General features: G+C 47.8%; 2 protein-coding genes across 9 annotated transcripts in view; one reads left to right on the forward strand and one right to left on the reverse strand.

Annotated features, from left to right (window-relative positions):
• LOC309591980 (albumin-like) overlaps positions 1-1,500 on the reverse strand; it is a 38,619-nt gene extending 37,119 nt beyond the window's left edge. For 3 of the 4 annotated variants that reach the window (XM_082314995.1, XM_082314994.1, XM_082314993.1), the window contains exon 1: positions 1,221-1,500. The gene's annotated coding sequence lies outside the window, so the exon portion shown is untranslated. The other variant, XM_082314996.1, reaches the window with a different exon arrangement.
• Positions 1,501-1,762: 262 nt separating this feature from the next.
• Positions 1,763-14,266, forward strand: part of ANKRD17 (ankyrin repeat domain 17) — a 95,982-nt gene continuing 83,478 nt past the window's right edge. For 3 of the 5 annotated variants that reach the window (XM_082316187.1, XM_082316184.1, XM_082316186.1), the window contains exon 1: positions 1,763-2,275. In XM_082316187.1, coding sequence (XP_082172313.1) covers positions 1,913-2,275 — 363 coding nt within the window. In that variant the 5' untranslated portion in view covers positions 1,763-1,912. The remainder of the gene's footprint in view (positions 2,276-14,266) is intronic. The other 2 variants (XM_082316188.1, XM_082316189.1) reach the window with 1 other exon arrangement.

A 14,266-nucleotide genomic window follows, 5' to 3' on the forward strand; every position in this document is an offset into this window, starting at 1 on the left:
TGCCTCAGTCGCGCATCTTGCGCTGTTTTGTTTTTGAGATTTTTGTGGAGTCATACCAGGAAGTAGTAGGTAGGCAGCTGGAACATTCAGTTTATTCCTCCCGGATCACATCAAACTGTCATCTACAGAGCTATTTATAAATGTATCGTTCAGTTTAGACCTGGTACCTGAAGATTACAGGTTAAGAACTACAGTTATAGCCAGAAAAATTTGAAACAATGTTGTAATTTAGTAGTGGCGCTGTTCCCACGAATGCAGTCATTTTATTAAGATCGTATAGAGGCATGGAACAAGAGGTGGGTTTCGGTGGGATATAAGGAACAGGCAGATTTGGGGGGAAACTGCGCAGACTCGCTTTCATGACGAGCGTTAGTTCTTTGAGGATTTTTTTTAAAAGCAGTGTTTCATTTGAGAGGTGCTGCAGACATGACTGGTGCTTTCCAACGTTACCCAAATGAGACAAAAGACCACACATAAGAGTAACCAAATAAGGACAAGCTCTTTGCATTTCTTTGAAATATAAGGGGAATAGACACTAGTGGCTTGAAACAGCAATTGCAAAACATCTGTGGCGTAGCAGCGCATTAGAGCCATCGCCAATCTATACGATCATGTGTTTCTGCGGTTAAAAACATTTTCCTTGCCAATTTCCATCAGGTTTAAAAAAAAAAGAAGGAAATAAAAGCCCATTCCTTTAATGAGCATGCATCGACTGTCTATATTTAACTGCCACAAGGGTTCTGTCACTGCAGGGCCTGACCTGCATCGATGGAGGGGACGGTGTTTTTCCGGACACAAAACCAGTTGAGTATTAACGTCCCATGTCAGGGATGAAAGTCTGTGGCGGGGGGCCTGAGGGAGGAAACACGACATCGTGACACAGGCAAAGGGTGTAATTAAAGCGTATGGTCAAAGTGAGACCGGCATCTTGGTGTATTCTACTTTTTTTGTGAAACTCCGCCAACTTTCTGTTAAAACAGGGCTCGGGAGGTTGCCTTTGCACGCACAGCGAGCCCGCGCTGTATGAAAGAACAGGGTTTGTCGTTGGAAAGACGTCACGTTGTGGTTTCACGGCGGCGTCGAGCTAAGGCCTCCGTCGCGCGCTCGCCATTTCATGAGGCGGTTTCCCGCGCGCTGCGCCCGCTCCCACGCACGCGGCATGGCCGAACCAGGCCAGCTGCGCCACAGCAAGCCCTGCCTGACGAGGCCCGAGGTCTTACCGCTCTCCCGGCACTTAGTTTGACGAAGCAACTCAACGTCAGTTGAGCGGCCTGCCCGCCGCTCCGCGCCGCCTGACGCTGCCCCGCCAAACCGCCTTCTCTCTTCGCCGGGGGCGGCGGGGCCCGCCGGCCCCCCCCTCCCCGGTCCTTCGCCTCGCTCGGCGGCAGCCCCGCGGGGAGGGGAGAGAGGGGGCCGCCATCCGCGGCGGGGGCCGGGGCCGCCTCCCCGACGGCGGGGGCGGAGCGGAGGCGGCGGTGAGGTGAGGAGAGGAGAGGTGAGGTGAGGAGAGCGGAGGGAAGAGGCGGCAGGGCGCCGCCGCGGCGGGTGATGACGTCGGCGGCGCTTCCGGCGCCGGGGCGGTGACTGAGGCACGCACGGAAGGGGTCGCCGCCGGGAGGGTGCCGCGACGGAGCGGGCGCGGGGAGGGGCGGGGAGCGCGGTGCGGGGCCGGGCCGAGGCCGGGCGGCGGCGGCGGCGGGGAACGGGCGGGCGGGCGCGGGGCGGCGGCCGTTGCGGCGGGAGCGGCGCCCGCCGCGGCTGAAGGCGGCGGCGGCGGCGACAAGTATCGCGAGAAGTGGCGCGGCGCCGGCGCTAGAGGTGACCGAGAGAGCGGCGGCGGCCCCGGGTGCCTCCTCCTCCTCCTCCTCCTCCTCCCGCCTCACCGGGCGCTGAGCGAGGCGGATCGGCGGCCATGGAGAAGGCGGCCGGCGCGGCGGCGGCGGCAGCGACGGCGGAGGGAGGCGGGGACGGCGGCGACGCCGGGAGCGCCACGGCGGGGCCCGGTCCCCCGGAGGGGCTGAGCGGCGGCGCCGGTACCTCGCCGCCGTCGTGCCCGCCCGGGGCGGCGTCGGCGGCGCCGCGGGGGCTGGTGCGGGTGTGCGACCTGCTGCTGAAGAAGAAGGCGCCGGCGAAGGCGAAGCGGAGCGGGCGGGCGGGCCGGCCGGCCAGCAGCAGCGAGAGCGGCGGCGGCGGCAGCGAGAGCAGCAACAACGGCAGCGAGGAGGAGGAGGAGGAGGAAGACGACGAGGAAGAGGAAGAAGAGGAGGTCTCTGAGGTACGGCGGGGGTGGGGAGGGGGGTCCCCCGGGATGGGGCGGGGGGGCTGCGGGGCCGGGGGGCGATGGCGGAGGAGGGGAGGCCGGGGCGGCCCCGGGGGTTGCCCTACTGATCCGGTTTCATAATTCCTGGCTGCTCCCGCCCCCGCCTCCCGCCGGGCCCTGCCGCACAGGCAGGAAGGGGGCAGCACCGCGCCGCCGGGGGCCGCCTCGTGGCGGGGCGGGACCGGGGCCCGGGGCACGGCGGGGCGCCGCGGCCGGGCCGGGCCTGGCGGGGCGGGAACCGCGGGCCTCAGCCTCCCTGGAGCGGCCCCCGGCGCCCGCCCGCCCTCCCGAGCCGGGCGGTGTGTGCGGGGAGGGGTGCCGGGGTGCCCGGGGGCTGCCCCGGGGGGGAGGCTCCCCCCCGGGAGCCTCAGCCGGCGGCGGCCTTGGCCTCTGGTTTTGGGCGTGAGTGGTTTGGGTCTGGGCGCTGCCGAAGGGAAAGGCCCGGGAAATGCTGCAGGTGCCCTCGACGCCGTGTCTGGCATTTACACGTGCCCCGGCGCAATTCGGATGGGAGCCGGGAGCGGGAGAGCGTGGCGGTGGGCACAGCCGGGCTGAGGCTGTGGAGGTAGGCCTGAGCTCTGGCTCGTACGCTGCTAGAGAGCTGTTGGCACTCCCGATCACGGGAATAGATCATCTTGAAAAGCAGGTGAGCGTGCAGCTAAAGCGAAGGCTGCCGTAGAGCCCCGGGCGTTTCGCTCTCGTCCGAGGCATCCTCTGAACCCGACAGCAGCCACCGCTTCCACGTAACGCTGAAACCGGCGCAAGGAAGCGTTATGAACTTGCTCTCGTTTAACGTTAGGTTTCTCAGGTAGGTATCGCTGGAAAAGGCCAAGCGAGACTTGAAGCCCCTTTTTTATTTGCATATATAGTCACATGGGGCTGCTTTGCTGAGTAGTTTTAAGGCTGTAACCTTCTAAGCTGAACGTTCGCTTCCGCTTTGTTTGAATAGCGTCCTCAAAAGAAGTCCGTTCAAGTTTGAAAGCTTTTCTTTGAACTTTATTTCGAAGCGGTTTGGCTTTTAAGTGGTGTATCTACTTTTATGTTAGAAATGAAAATGAGCAGGAAGAAAGGGAAGGAAGAGTCTGATAGGTTTAAGGAAGGGCTGGGCTAAGATGGTGATAGGTTTTTCCATGGCTAAGAAGCCCTGGGCATTTTATTTCTGCAGAAGTTGATACGAGAAACATTTTATCCAATCTCTGTGAGATAAATTGCACAGGATGAGCGTGTCTCGATTAACAAGTAATTATGCCAGGCATTTTGTTTCTATAGTGTTTATTTTTAGGGAAGTGAGTATCATCATGTAGGTAGAAGTTTTTGGGGTGTAAAACGTCTAAGATGGGCAGCCGCGGTTACGTGCTGAGCTGTGCCATCCAGCAGTCCTACAGATCTTGAAAGAAGGCTCATCCTCTCCTGAACAGTCCCTGGGGTTTTGTGGCGATGGTCCGTGGCGAAGGGATGAGGGCCTTCTCATGACTTAGCAGATGCATCGGTTGATGGTTAAGCATTGAGATGAGTTGTATGCGATGGCATCCTTCAACAGAATTTGCGTAAAGTGAGACTTACTGGCAAAATCTTTGGCCGTGCACCGCAAAATAAATCTGCCTTTCTTCCAAATGGCTCTTCATAGCGATAGCTTTCAAATGGTATAGCGTCTGTGGCGTGAGGAGAAGGGCAGAGACAACTGAGGAATATATGTACTCTTAGGTGAGGTGAGCATTTGCTTGGATTTGCCTTCTGTAGCCATAGGTACGTATTTAATATGCTTTGAGACCTGCAGGGAGATGAAAAAGCAAATGATCATTAAACCATCATGAGGCAGCAGAAGAATACTTTGCCTTTTTTTGACAGAATGACACGTGCTGTAGATGCCGGTAGCTGGCAAGGCAGTTTTGGCATCTGGAAGCTTCCCCAATGTTTTAATCGTATTCATAGTAAGCGAAGGCTTTCCCAGTCTGGGTGATCTGGGGTTAAATATTAAGCAGGGGTAAGTAACTAAGTGATAAACAAGTTAATAATACGGAGTTGATTAAGTTCAGGATAGCATACGTTTTGTCATGTATCAGCATCGTTTATAATAATTCTTCTTCTTGATCATTCAGGTTGCTTGTAAAAAAACTGCTCTAGTCTTTGTCGCACTGACTTCAGGGTGAAATGATACGGCTTGTAGAATACGCACAGCTGAAAACACAGTTTTTAGGAATGTGAACATGAGGATGGCCTGATGAATGGAGCGGAGGATCTGACTTCAAAGTAGTTCCCAGCAGCTCCTGGGGAGGAAATGTATTTTGAGTGTTCTCAGCGAAAGGGAGCTTTCCTTTTCTGAAAGCAACCTGATGTTTAATTTTGGCTTTTAGATGCTTTTTTTTAAAAAAAAAAAAAAGTTTGTTTCTACTGTGGGATTTTTTATTTTTTGGGGTTTGAAATTTTTTTTTAGTTCAGGCACGCTTGAGATGTGCATAGCTTGCGTGGCTTTTAGCAGCTGGATTGTGGTCTTCTGACCACTGGCAGTCTGGAAGGCACATAAAATGAAAAACACAAAGAAATCTAAGTTTATGGTTTTGCTGTAAATGGAAGTGATTGTGGAAACACTGCATAAGATGGTGTTCCCTCCCAACCGTTCCCTTTTTTATCTCTGTAAACTTCAGACAGTTTGTCTTGGGCTATTTTTTGCCTTTCCCATGCTTAATACATTAAGACTTCTCTAATCTCTGAAGCGAAGTACTTCTAGAGTTGACTGCTAATGAGGCAGCTTCTAAAAATCAGGAGTACGGTAGCAACAAGTCAAAGGAGTTACAATCGGAAACCTGGCAGACACTGAATCACAAAAACCCCACGAGTGGAAAGACATTGTTTGGCTCTGTTGTTGCTTAGCTGATGGAATGGAATAAAAAGTTGTAATCAGATGTTTTCATCTGAGCCTGTTTCTAAACGCCGTTAGATCTCGGTGTGGAAGCATAGGCGCTGGATAGAGCTTTGGGAGAAGTTAAATTGCAATTTCATACCAGCAACTTGATGAGCTCCTACTACAATGTTCGTGGCAACCTCCGAGGTTGCTTTTTGAAGCTGCAGCAAATTGCTGCTTGCCAAAACACCGAGAGTCTAGGTAGCACGGTCCAGTGTTGTCTGTAAATGGCCGATTGCTTTTTCCCTAACCACCGGTTAATTAAAAAATGGGAACTCTTTTTGGTACGCAGGAAGAGGAATCTTAAGGTAAGAGAAGAATGACAGGAGGAGTTACAGACTGGGGGAGGCCAGCTTGCATGCTTCCTGGCAGAATCCTGGCCTTCGTTTATGAACGATGACGTACAACAAGCCAAATTGTTCGGTTTTCATAGAGGCAGGCTCTTCAGCTGTTTAAGGAGCCGTATTGTTGTTAAATAGGACTGCAGTGCCGCTTCGATTGGGTGATAACTCACGGGGAGCGTGCATCCAGGCAAAAATTGGATAGGTGCAGTGACACATACGGGAAATGTAATCGGTTGACATGTTAGATGTTTCGGGGTGAGATGAAGGTGCGTCTCTCTTCTCCGTCAGAACGGCGTGAGGAGCAAGACTGTATTCTCGAGCCAGTCTATTCACTGCATCCCTAATGGGAAGCTGCTTTTCCTTTTTAGTGGGGCTTTGTACAGTGTACCCTCCACCCCCTATTTGGCATGGCTTATTATTGATATGTAAATATATGAAACAAATAGGAAGAAAACTGCCCGTCAGATTTGTGCCTTAGGTCAAGTCAAAGGTCCGTCTGCCGAGCTGCTTAAAAGAATGATTTTCAGGACATGAGTCAAAAAAAAAAAAGGAGGGGGGGGAGGGGAACAGGTTGGACAAATGAAAGCTGACGTGTAATGTGAAGCTTGGGAACATAATTATTGTTTGGTAACTTTTTTAGTTGATTTTTTTTTTGTCTTTTGGTGAAAACATGGTTTAGCAGTTCCTCTAAACAGGCTCTAATAAAAACCATAAATATGCAGGTTTCTACAAAGCGTTCTTGTACATACTGATTTTGTTAAAACGTTTGCCTTCAATAAATAGTGAAATAGTGCAAAAAACGAGCAAGTCCTAGTAGCGAGTCGCTACTTAAAAATCTGATGTCCGGAGTGCACTACAGCTTCTCTTATTAAACACAGACGGGTTTAATTGTATAATAAAAACTGTTTACCAGCTTATTTCAAGTCTTTGAACTTACAGGATGTTTGCTGCTGGCAGTGAAATTTATAATTGCTTTTCCTAATATCATATCCATTTTAAGCGTTGCTAAGTTCAGTTTTCTCTGTGAGCAAAAAGTCTCGTGATGATTAGATGCAGATCAGTCTTGGAGTTGCGTGTGTTAATTTCTGTTCTTTCTTTTATTTTTCCTGACTGGTAGAGTTTGTTCCTGGATTCTCATACGACGTGCAAATTAGCTTTCCTGAACGTAATCCTCGATCACGTTAGCTCTACCTGACAGCGCTGCCCTAGGTAAAGGCTGTTTGTGAGACGTTTTGGCTGTTTCTTAAGCGTTCTTGTTTTTACGTGGGCCTTGTAGCTGCTGGAAGTAAAAGTTCATTTTTGTTTTTTCAGCTGCAATTGAATTAGTAAGTGAACTGCAGTAATAAGATGAAGTAAATAAAGCAACACAACACCACCGGTCCTCTAGAACTTCTTCATGCAGAAGAAGCTACTCGTAACTTCTTCAGCTTTAGATATAAGGCATTAATCTGAAAATTTGGGCTTACTGGTGTGATTTCAAGAGCGTCACAGGGACACGGTTGCAATACTTGAATTGTAAAAGGCTTTAACAGCTTAAGTGTTCAAGTAAGCTGTTGATTTGAAACACAGCATTTATGTTACAATTTTTTTATTTAATTCCAGCCATCTTAATTAGAATCGTGGAATAAGGCCCTTGGATTCTGCAGGGCTGCTAAAGAGCCAGTATGTCTCGCTTGGCCGCTGTATGACACGTTCCCTGCGCTACCATTATTTGCTTCTCCTTGCGTCTTCAAATACAGGGCCGAACACTCCAATAACTGGGCTCCGTCCTTGCTAGCGTGTGACATCCTGATGTACGGTTCAGTCTCGTATTCTGCCGCGTTGTTTACGCTGTAATTCTTTTCTTTCTGGCTACTTTGGCAGTGTTTTGCCTGTACTGTTTTGGTAATTCCCTTCAAAAGAAGAAATAATAGTGAAATCCCTTCGGAAAAAAACAAACTCGTGTAAGACCTCAGGTGATTTGGGCATTTTCCTTATCAGTATAGTTACTATAATGTATATCTTGGCGTAGCAAGAGTTACCTTACATCAGTTGAACTGATGCGACTGCGAAAACAGCAGTGTCTGTGGCAGCCTTATTTTCCATCCCTAGAGAGAACCTTACGGTGACGCCTCCGAAACGCCGGTTCTCCCCTGTACGTTACGTACTCCCAGCGCAAACCCCGCTCTTAGAGAGAATATTTGAACTGGGTTGGTGCTAAGGGTGAGATGTGTGTTTTCTCTTGCGTGAGGGATATGGCGAGTGTGATGTCATGTATCTGTCAAGAGTCATCATCCATTAATTGTCTCGGAAGATGAGCGGAATTAGAGATTGCCTGGGCGTGCGTAAAGGATGTGGCTCAAAGACCCCTGAAATGCAGGGCTGTCGGCAGGTGAATCCCGCAGCCGAGTTTCACAGCAGTGAAATCTGCTGTAGGTGACCCCAGAAAGCGTGAGCCAAAAACGGTCAGCATCCCTTCCTCATTGTTCCCCAGGCTCGGTTCCAACAAAATCAGGTTGGAAAACGGGAAGAACAACGTGGCTGGCTTCGCCATTCCCTGCTAACCGCCTTTCGGTCATTACTGGCATCGCCCTATAGACGATGACTAGCATATGGCCCCTTATCTCAGGGAGTTACATGCCCAGAATTCAGATGCTCGTTAGGAGATGGAGAGTACCGTGAACTGGCTGAGGTGGTAAGCAAAGATTAAGTCGTGTCTTTGTGTGCATGGCAGAGAGTCTAGGTATGCGGAGCTGATAAACGGTGTCTGGTTACACCGAGTGCATATCTAAAAAAAAAAAAAAAAAGAAAAGTCTTAAAAGATTTCTTCGTCTGCGCTATGCAATTGAAGTTACTGGTGAATATCTGGGTTTAAAAAGAAGCCCCCTGCATAAAATGGCCACTGCAGAAGGTGGAGTTAGGTATTGTGGCACTATGTGAATTTGTTTACTTCCTCCGCTACTTCTCCAGGAAAGGTCCTGATAAACAGAACTCCTGTGTGCAGGCTGGAGCCAAACACCCCATATTTGAAGCCAGTAATTTAGTTCTTTCAAGAGAATGATTTCTCTGGAAGAGATTTAGCTGAGCGTTATTTCCTCGTCTGTCAACTTTGAAGGCAAATGGGATGATGTATGTTTGGTTTTTTCCTCAATCTGTGCTTTAAAAACAAAACTATTTGTGCTTATTTAGGATATAGCTGATTGGGAAATTGGATTTAGGAATTGAAAAATCAATGCTGCAGATCCAAGACAAGTAAGAAGGCTTTGTTTCTGAGGTCAAAGGAACAAGCCTTTTTAACTTGGAGTTAAAAAAAAAATGGCACAGATATTTAATATTAGTTTTTCAGCCCATTTGAGGCAGAATCTGCGTCTGCCTTGGTAGACATTCTGTTTTGGTTTGGGTTGGTTTTTTTTTTTTCCTTAAATGATGATTCTGGTTTCTTGATATGGCATTTTAAGTGACCGAGTTGGAATAACATCTTGGAAGATAGGCTGTATCTGTCGAGCTTCTGTACCTATGGGGGACTTTTTTGTCATGTCAATAACTTTTGATGTTTTGAGGAAGAATACTCGTTGTTGGGTGGGGCAGGACTTCATGCTAGCAAATGGTTTGGATGAGGGCTTCATCCTAGCAAATGGTTTGGATGAGGTCGTTTAACTAAGACCTGTACTTAGGGGAGAAAAGCCTTCCTTAACGTGTGGTTAGCCGTGCCAGTGAATGTCAATATGCCGTGGCGTTACTGCATGAATTTTGGTGGCCTCTACGCCGTCGTCGTGCAGTGTCAACAGGAATATTTGACAAAAATACATGCTTGACCAATGAAGGGCAGCATTTCCTCTCTGTTTTCACTAAGCTGTTAGTGCTTTGTGTTAATCAGCACTCAGAGAGGTTATCTGAATATTTGAGATGTTTTCCAGCCACGTTTCCCACCCCCCATACGCAGTCCTAAGCTCATAACTCTCTGAAGGGCTAAAGCCACGTGGAGGTATTACTTACCTGTTGTGTCACCTTATTTTCATATTAGGTAATAGGTATATACCAGGCTAAAAACCAGCCACGAAACCAAGCATGTTTTTAATACATCTTTGTTTGCGCTTGCAGTATTTTCTTTTAGGCTGAATGTTGTAATTACGATGACTTTGTTTGTGTTACCCAAAGCAGTTTTTAACAAATTCAGATTACTGGTGTTTGATGTGCAGGTGTTTTTCCTCTGGTGTGTTTTCACTGAATCCTCAAGCCTTAGGAGTATAATGGTATATTCTAGGAAATGAGCTGAAATAAACCTTGATTTTATCTTTTTCCCCTGTCCTAGCCCTATATCTTAGGTCTTTGTGGTGTTAATCATCAAGAATGGATAACGTGTCCGAATATGCAGCTGTTGAGGTGCTACGAGGAAGTTTGGAGTATTAAGAAATATGATGAAATACCACGATTGAGAATATCAGTTTGGGGTTTTGGCCTCCATTCTCTTCAAGTTCAACTTGAAACAGTCACAAAATTAAGCGTCCGGATTCTTTTTTTTTTTTTTTTTTAGGTTAAAATTCAAGGCATGTTTCACACAGTGATACGACTTCTTTCTGCTGCCAAGGAGGCTGCCTCGTATTTGAGCTCAGGTTTGTTTCCCCTTGCCCTAATGAAAAAGGAGTGGTTGTTTCTAAGCCTGTACGTCTGTCCTTCTTTGCAGGAACTGTTTTGTGGATTACAGCCTCAGCAGAAGGGGAACATCTGAAACCTCTCTCTAGGGCAGGGAGTGAATCAGAGATAAGAGGAGGAAGGTCGTTCTTATCCTCCCAGTTTTTCCCACACGCAGGAATAGAGCAAAACACGTTGCGATAAGCTGGAGGTCCCTAGTACATCTGTGTCTGGCAGGTGTCTGGTGACTTAGGTGTTTTCCTGTCCCTGAGCTTTATCATTTCAAAACCTCAGGTATTTCTTTCTTTTTGTTCAGTCTTGTCCTGAAATGCTTTGCCAGCGGAATTTTCCTTTTTTATGCTGTTCTGCAGGTGTGAATTGCTCTCCTCCACAGAACGGTGAACAATGCTTTAACGAAGTTTCAAATTTCAAGTCATGATGTGACTTAATTTTTTTCACCTCAAGTGCTCAGTGTTGTTCAGGCTCCGTGTCAGCGTGGGTACTAATCCCACTGAAGTCGGGGGAATTGGGCTCGTAGGAAGGTTGCAGTGAGCATGCTGCTGCCAAAAAAAAAAAAAAAAAAAAAAGGCATTCATTGCTCCTCCCAGCCGCTTGGGAAATGATTTCGTTGAAAAAACCTCAGCCACAGAAAAAGCATGTTTACAGTCCATCTGTTTCTCGATCCAGTTTGTCAGGCGGTCGCGCAAGGGCTTGTGCTGACGCAGCGAAGAGCCAGGAACTCAGGCGGGGAGGAGGGATGAGGACTGCCTTGTTCGGTGGAGCTATTCATTTAAACGCCTGTCAAAGAAACGCTTGCATTGTCTTTCAGGACTCGAATTGTTCCGAATGGTACAGATCTGTGAGAATTTTTGCGTCGAAGGGCAAAGCAGTCCTCTTGATGCTTCCTTTGGATCTTTTATTTGAAAGTGGCTGGAGCAGTCCTGGAAAGATAAATCACGCAGAATATTTATATTTTTTTTTTGTGTGCAGCTTTAGAACTCGAAACCTTCTTGAGATAAAATCAGCGCTGACTTTTTTTGTCTCTGGTATTTGTTCAGGTTCTTGAAAGCAGCGTATTAAGGATAGGGAGAAAGAGAGGAACGAAGCAATATTTTCTTAAAATGTTGCCGCACTTTTGAGCATCACCATCGCCTCTTTGGCGTCATTTAGCGCAGTGCAGCAAAGGAGTCACTTGGTACGCTGGCTAGTATAAAATAGTCACAAAGCACAATTGTGAGCAGTACGGTAATCGTAATACAAATAACCAAGCTAGTCTGAAGAAAAAGAGCACTTTCAATGTACCAGGCTGCTAGATAGATGAACATACGCCTTCTGTCCATCTCAGTCGCTAACAGAAGTGAAAGTTGGCATAACAGCATGCTGGTATTTTTGTGAAGCATCAGCTTGGTAAAGGATCTCCTCAGTGATAAATATAGTGGCAAACTTTGTGCTAAACTTTGAAAAAGGGCTTTTCTGAAGCCTGCGTGTGGGGGGAAACGTTTATGCTTCTACACCACTTCTGTGTAGAATCACTCTAAACGTACATGTGTCTTTGAGTTGAGGTGGGTATTTAGAAACATGCTAGTACGTGCACCAAAGCTGCGTTCTGCAAAAAACATTTAGGATACGGGATGGCATAATGTGATGAGTTGATCTGACCGCTTACCGCTGCCAAGAAGGGGGAATCTTGTCCTCTGAGCTCTGCCCAGCTGCGCGTTGACGCTGCCGGGGTTTTGGCAGCTATCTCTGCGGCAGGTCACCGGGCTGTGATCTGTCTGAAGGGTGGTCAAGTGGGTACAAAGGGGGAGAGAAAGCTGCGTGCAGTTTTCTGTTGGGTTGGTTTTTCTTTCGAGTCTGGAACTGAGGTGTTTGATCAGCTCTGGACGTGCCTTGTTCGCCTCTGTGGGACTCGATATACCCCCTTTAGCCGAGCGTTCATGAAACGCCTCTGCCAAGTGCAGGGTTTGTTATGAAATGGATACAGATGCTCATTCCTCCTGTGCTTCGGAGCTGTTGCGTGCTGTTCTGTCCCGGCATCACGTAGTATGTCAGTGTACGGCCAAAACCTCGGTTAGGTTGCAAATCTCTTTGCCTTCCATAACTTTATCCATGTTACTGCTTTTGAAGAAGTGTGTGAAGTAGTGCCACCTAGTAAGCACTTCCTTGAGCGAATTAGATCTGAGGTAAGGTTACTAGTAGTACTCTCAAAAAATTTTAATTTAAACCCCCTATTTTTACATCTAAAAAAAATCCCCAAAATATTTTCAAGAAAGGCAGATGTCTGTGGTGGTGGCGGCTTTCATTGTAATCTAGAGATGGGTGTTGCGGAGTATGCAGTCTTTCCAAGCCATTGGAATACTTGTTAATAGAAATAACTTGAGCCATTAGTTTTGTAACAGAAGTATTGTGCACAGTCTGGGACATATTTAATTATTTTTTTAACTCTTTGTGAACTTCCAGTGCATTTTTTACATTTTGTCATAATAAAATAGTTCCTGTAGGCTCTGGGTGTATGATATAATGTCAATGCCAGTGGAGGGGGAGAGGTCCTGCTGTGGGAGGGAGGGTGCACACACATTGGGTTGAAGGGGGACCTCAGCTGTCAGGGTGGTGAGTTGTCTAGCTATGCTGTTGAAATCTGCTGAAGATTTTTTGGTTTTCGACCATTTAAAGCCTTTAGCGTTAGTCTTGGGCTAAAATCAGGCTCTTACTGTGAGTGCCTCTTGAATTGAGAAGGGCAAATGTTTGCGAGTTAATTGTTGTGTCTTTCTTCTGGTAGTCTGAGATAAACTGAACCTGTGATTTTATTTCTGAAGACCCAACAAAGAAGAGAGAGAACGATAGAATCGTTAAGGTTGGAAAAGACTCTTAAGATCGTCCAGTCCTACTGTTTACCCAGCTCTGCCAAGCCCACCACTAAACCATGTCCCTCAGCACAACACCTACCTGGCTTTTAAATCCCCCCAGGGATGGGGACTCAGCCCCTGCCCTGGGCAGCCTGGGCCAGGCCCTGACAGCCCTTTGGGGGAAGACATTTTTCCCAATATCCAACCCAAACCTGCCCTGGCGCAGCTTGAGGCCGTTCCCTCTCGTCCCATCGGTTGTTCCTGGGGAGCAGAGACCGACCCCCCCGGCTCCAGCCTCCTTTCAGGCAGCTGCAGAGAGCGATGGCGAGCAGGAGGTACCAAACTCGGCGAACAAGCAGCGTTCAGGTACAAGTATTTCGATCTGGCAGCTGGTTCAGTTACACCGATAGCAAGCACTGTCAGTTCTGCTCTGTGTTCCCCGGTCTGTCTTGATCTCCCAGGTAACTTCAGATGAATCAAGACGTGAACAACCGTATTGAAAGAATATAGAGAACACAAAAGTCTCTCATTGTTTTTATTCAGTTGATGTATTTTTCCATCTTCATCGTTTTTTACCAGCTTGCTTTCTGTTCAATTCCAGACTTGGTACTGCTCTCAATGAGTGGAGCAGGTTTTCTAGCCCTTTAGTCTGTGAATTTGAAGACGCCGGCGAAGTAACTCGGATTATTGAGGGCTTTGCAAAAGAAAGAAACGTAACGCACGTTATTATGGGTCCTGCTTGTTTCCATGCCGGTTAGGACAGGTCTCAAAATCTGGTATTAGCCAAGTCCAAATTCATTACCAACAGCCTACCTGAATGTAGACCTGTCGAAACAAATATCTGTTTCGTAGCTGGGAAAAGGGAGACGGGGACATCCTGATCCAGCAGATCTGGATTAGAATTTGACATGGAAATACTAGATACTGATGTTCACTTAATTGGATTATTATGCATTGAAGAAAACGATGGACTAGGCACTTAAAAAGGAGGAGGAGAGTTTTGTGCTAGAAAGTGGCTTTTTCTGGTTGAAGGTTTCCTAACTCTGTGTGGGGAATATTTGCACTTAAACTATTCAAGAACTTCCAGTGGCTCACAGCTGTTACCTGCAAAAAGTGCTTAGATTAAAAACATTAGACAACTTCCAATGTATATTCATGTAAGCTTAATGACTGAAGAAGTGGAAATAAGGCACTAGCCTCCTGCATGGTGCATCCAGTCCTTTTTAGGGTAGCTGAGGTTTGC

This window comes from Platalea leucorodia (assembly GCF_965183815.1).
Source record: "Platalea leucorodia genome assembly, chromosome: 6".
Lineage (NCBI taxonomy): Eukaryota > Metazoa > Chordata > Aves > Pelecaniformes > Threskiornithidae > Platalea > Platalea leucorodia.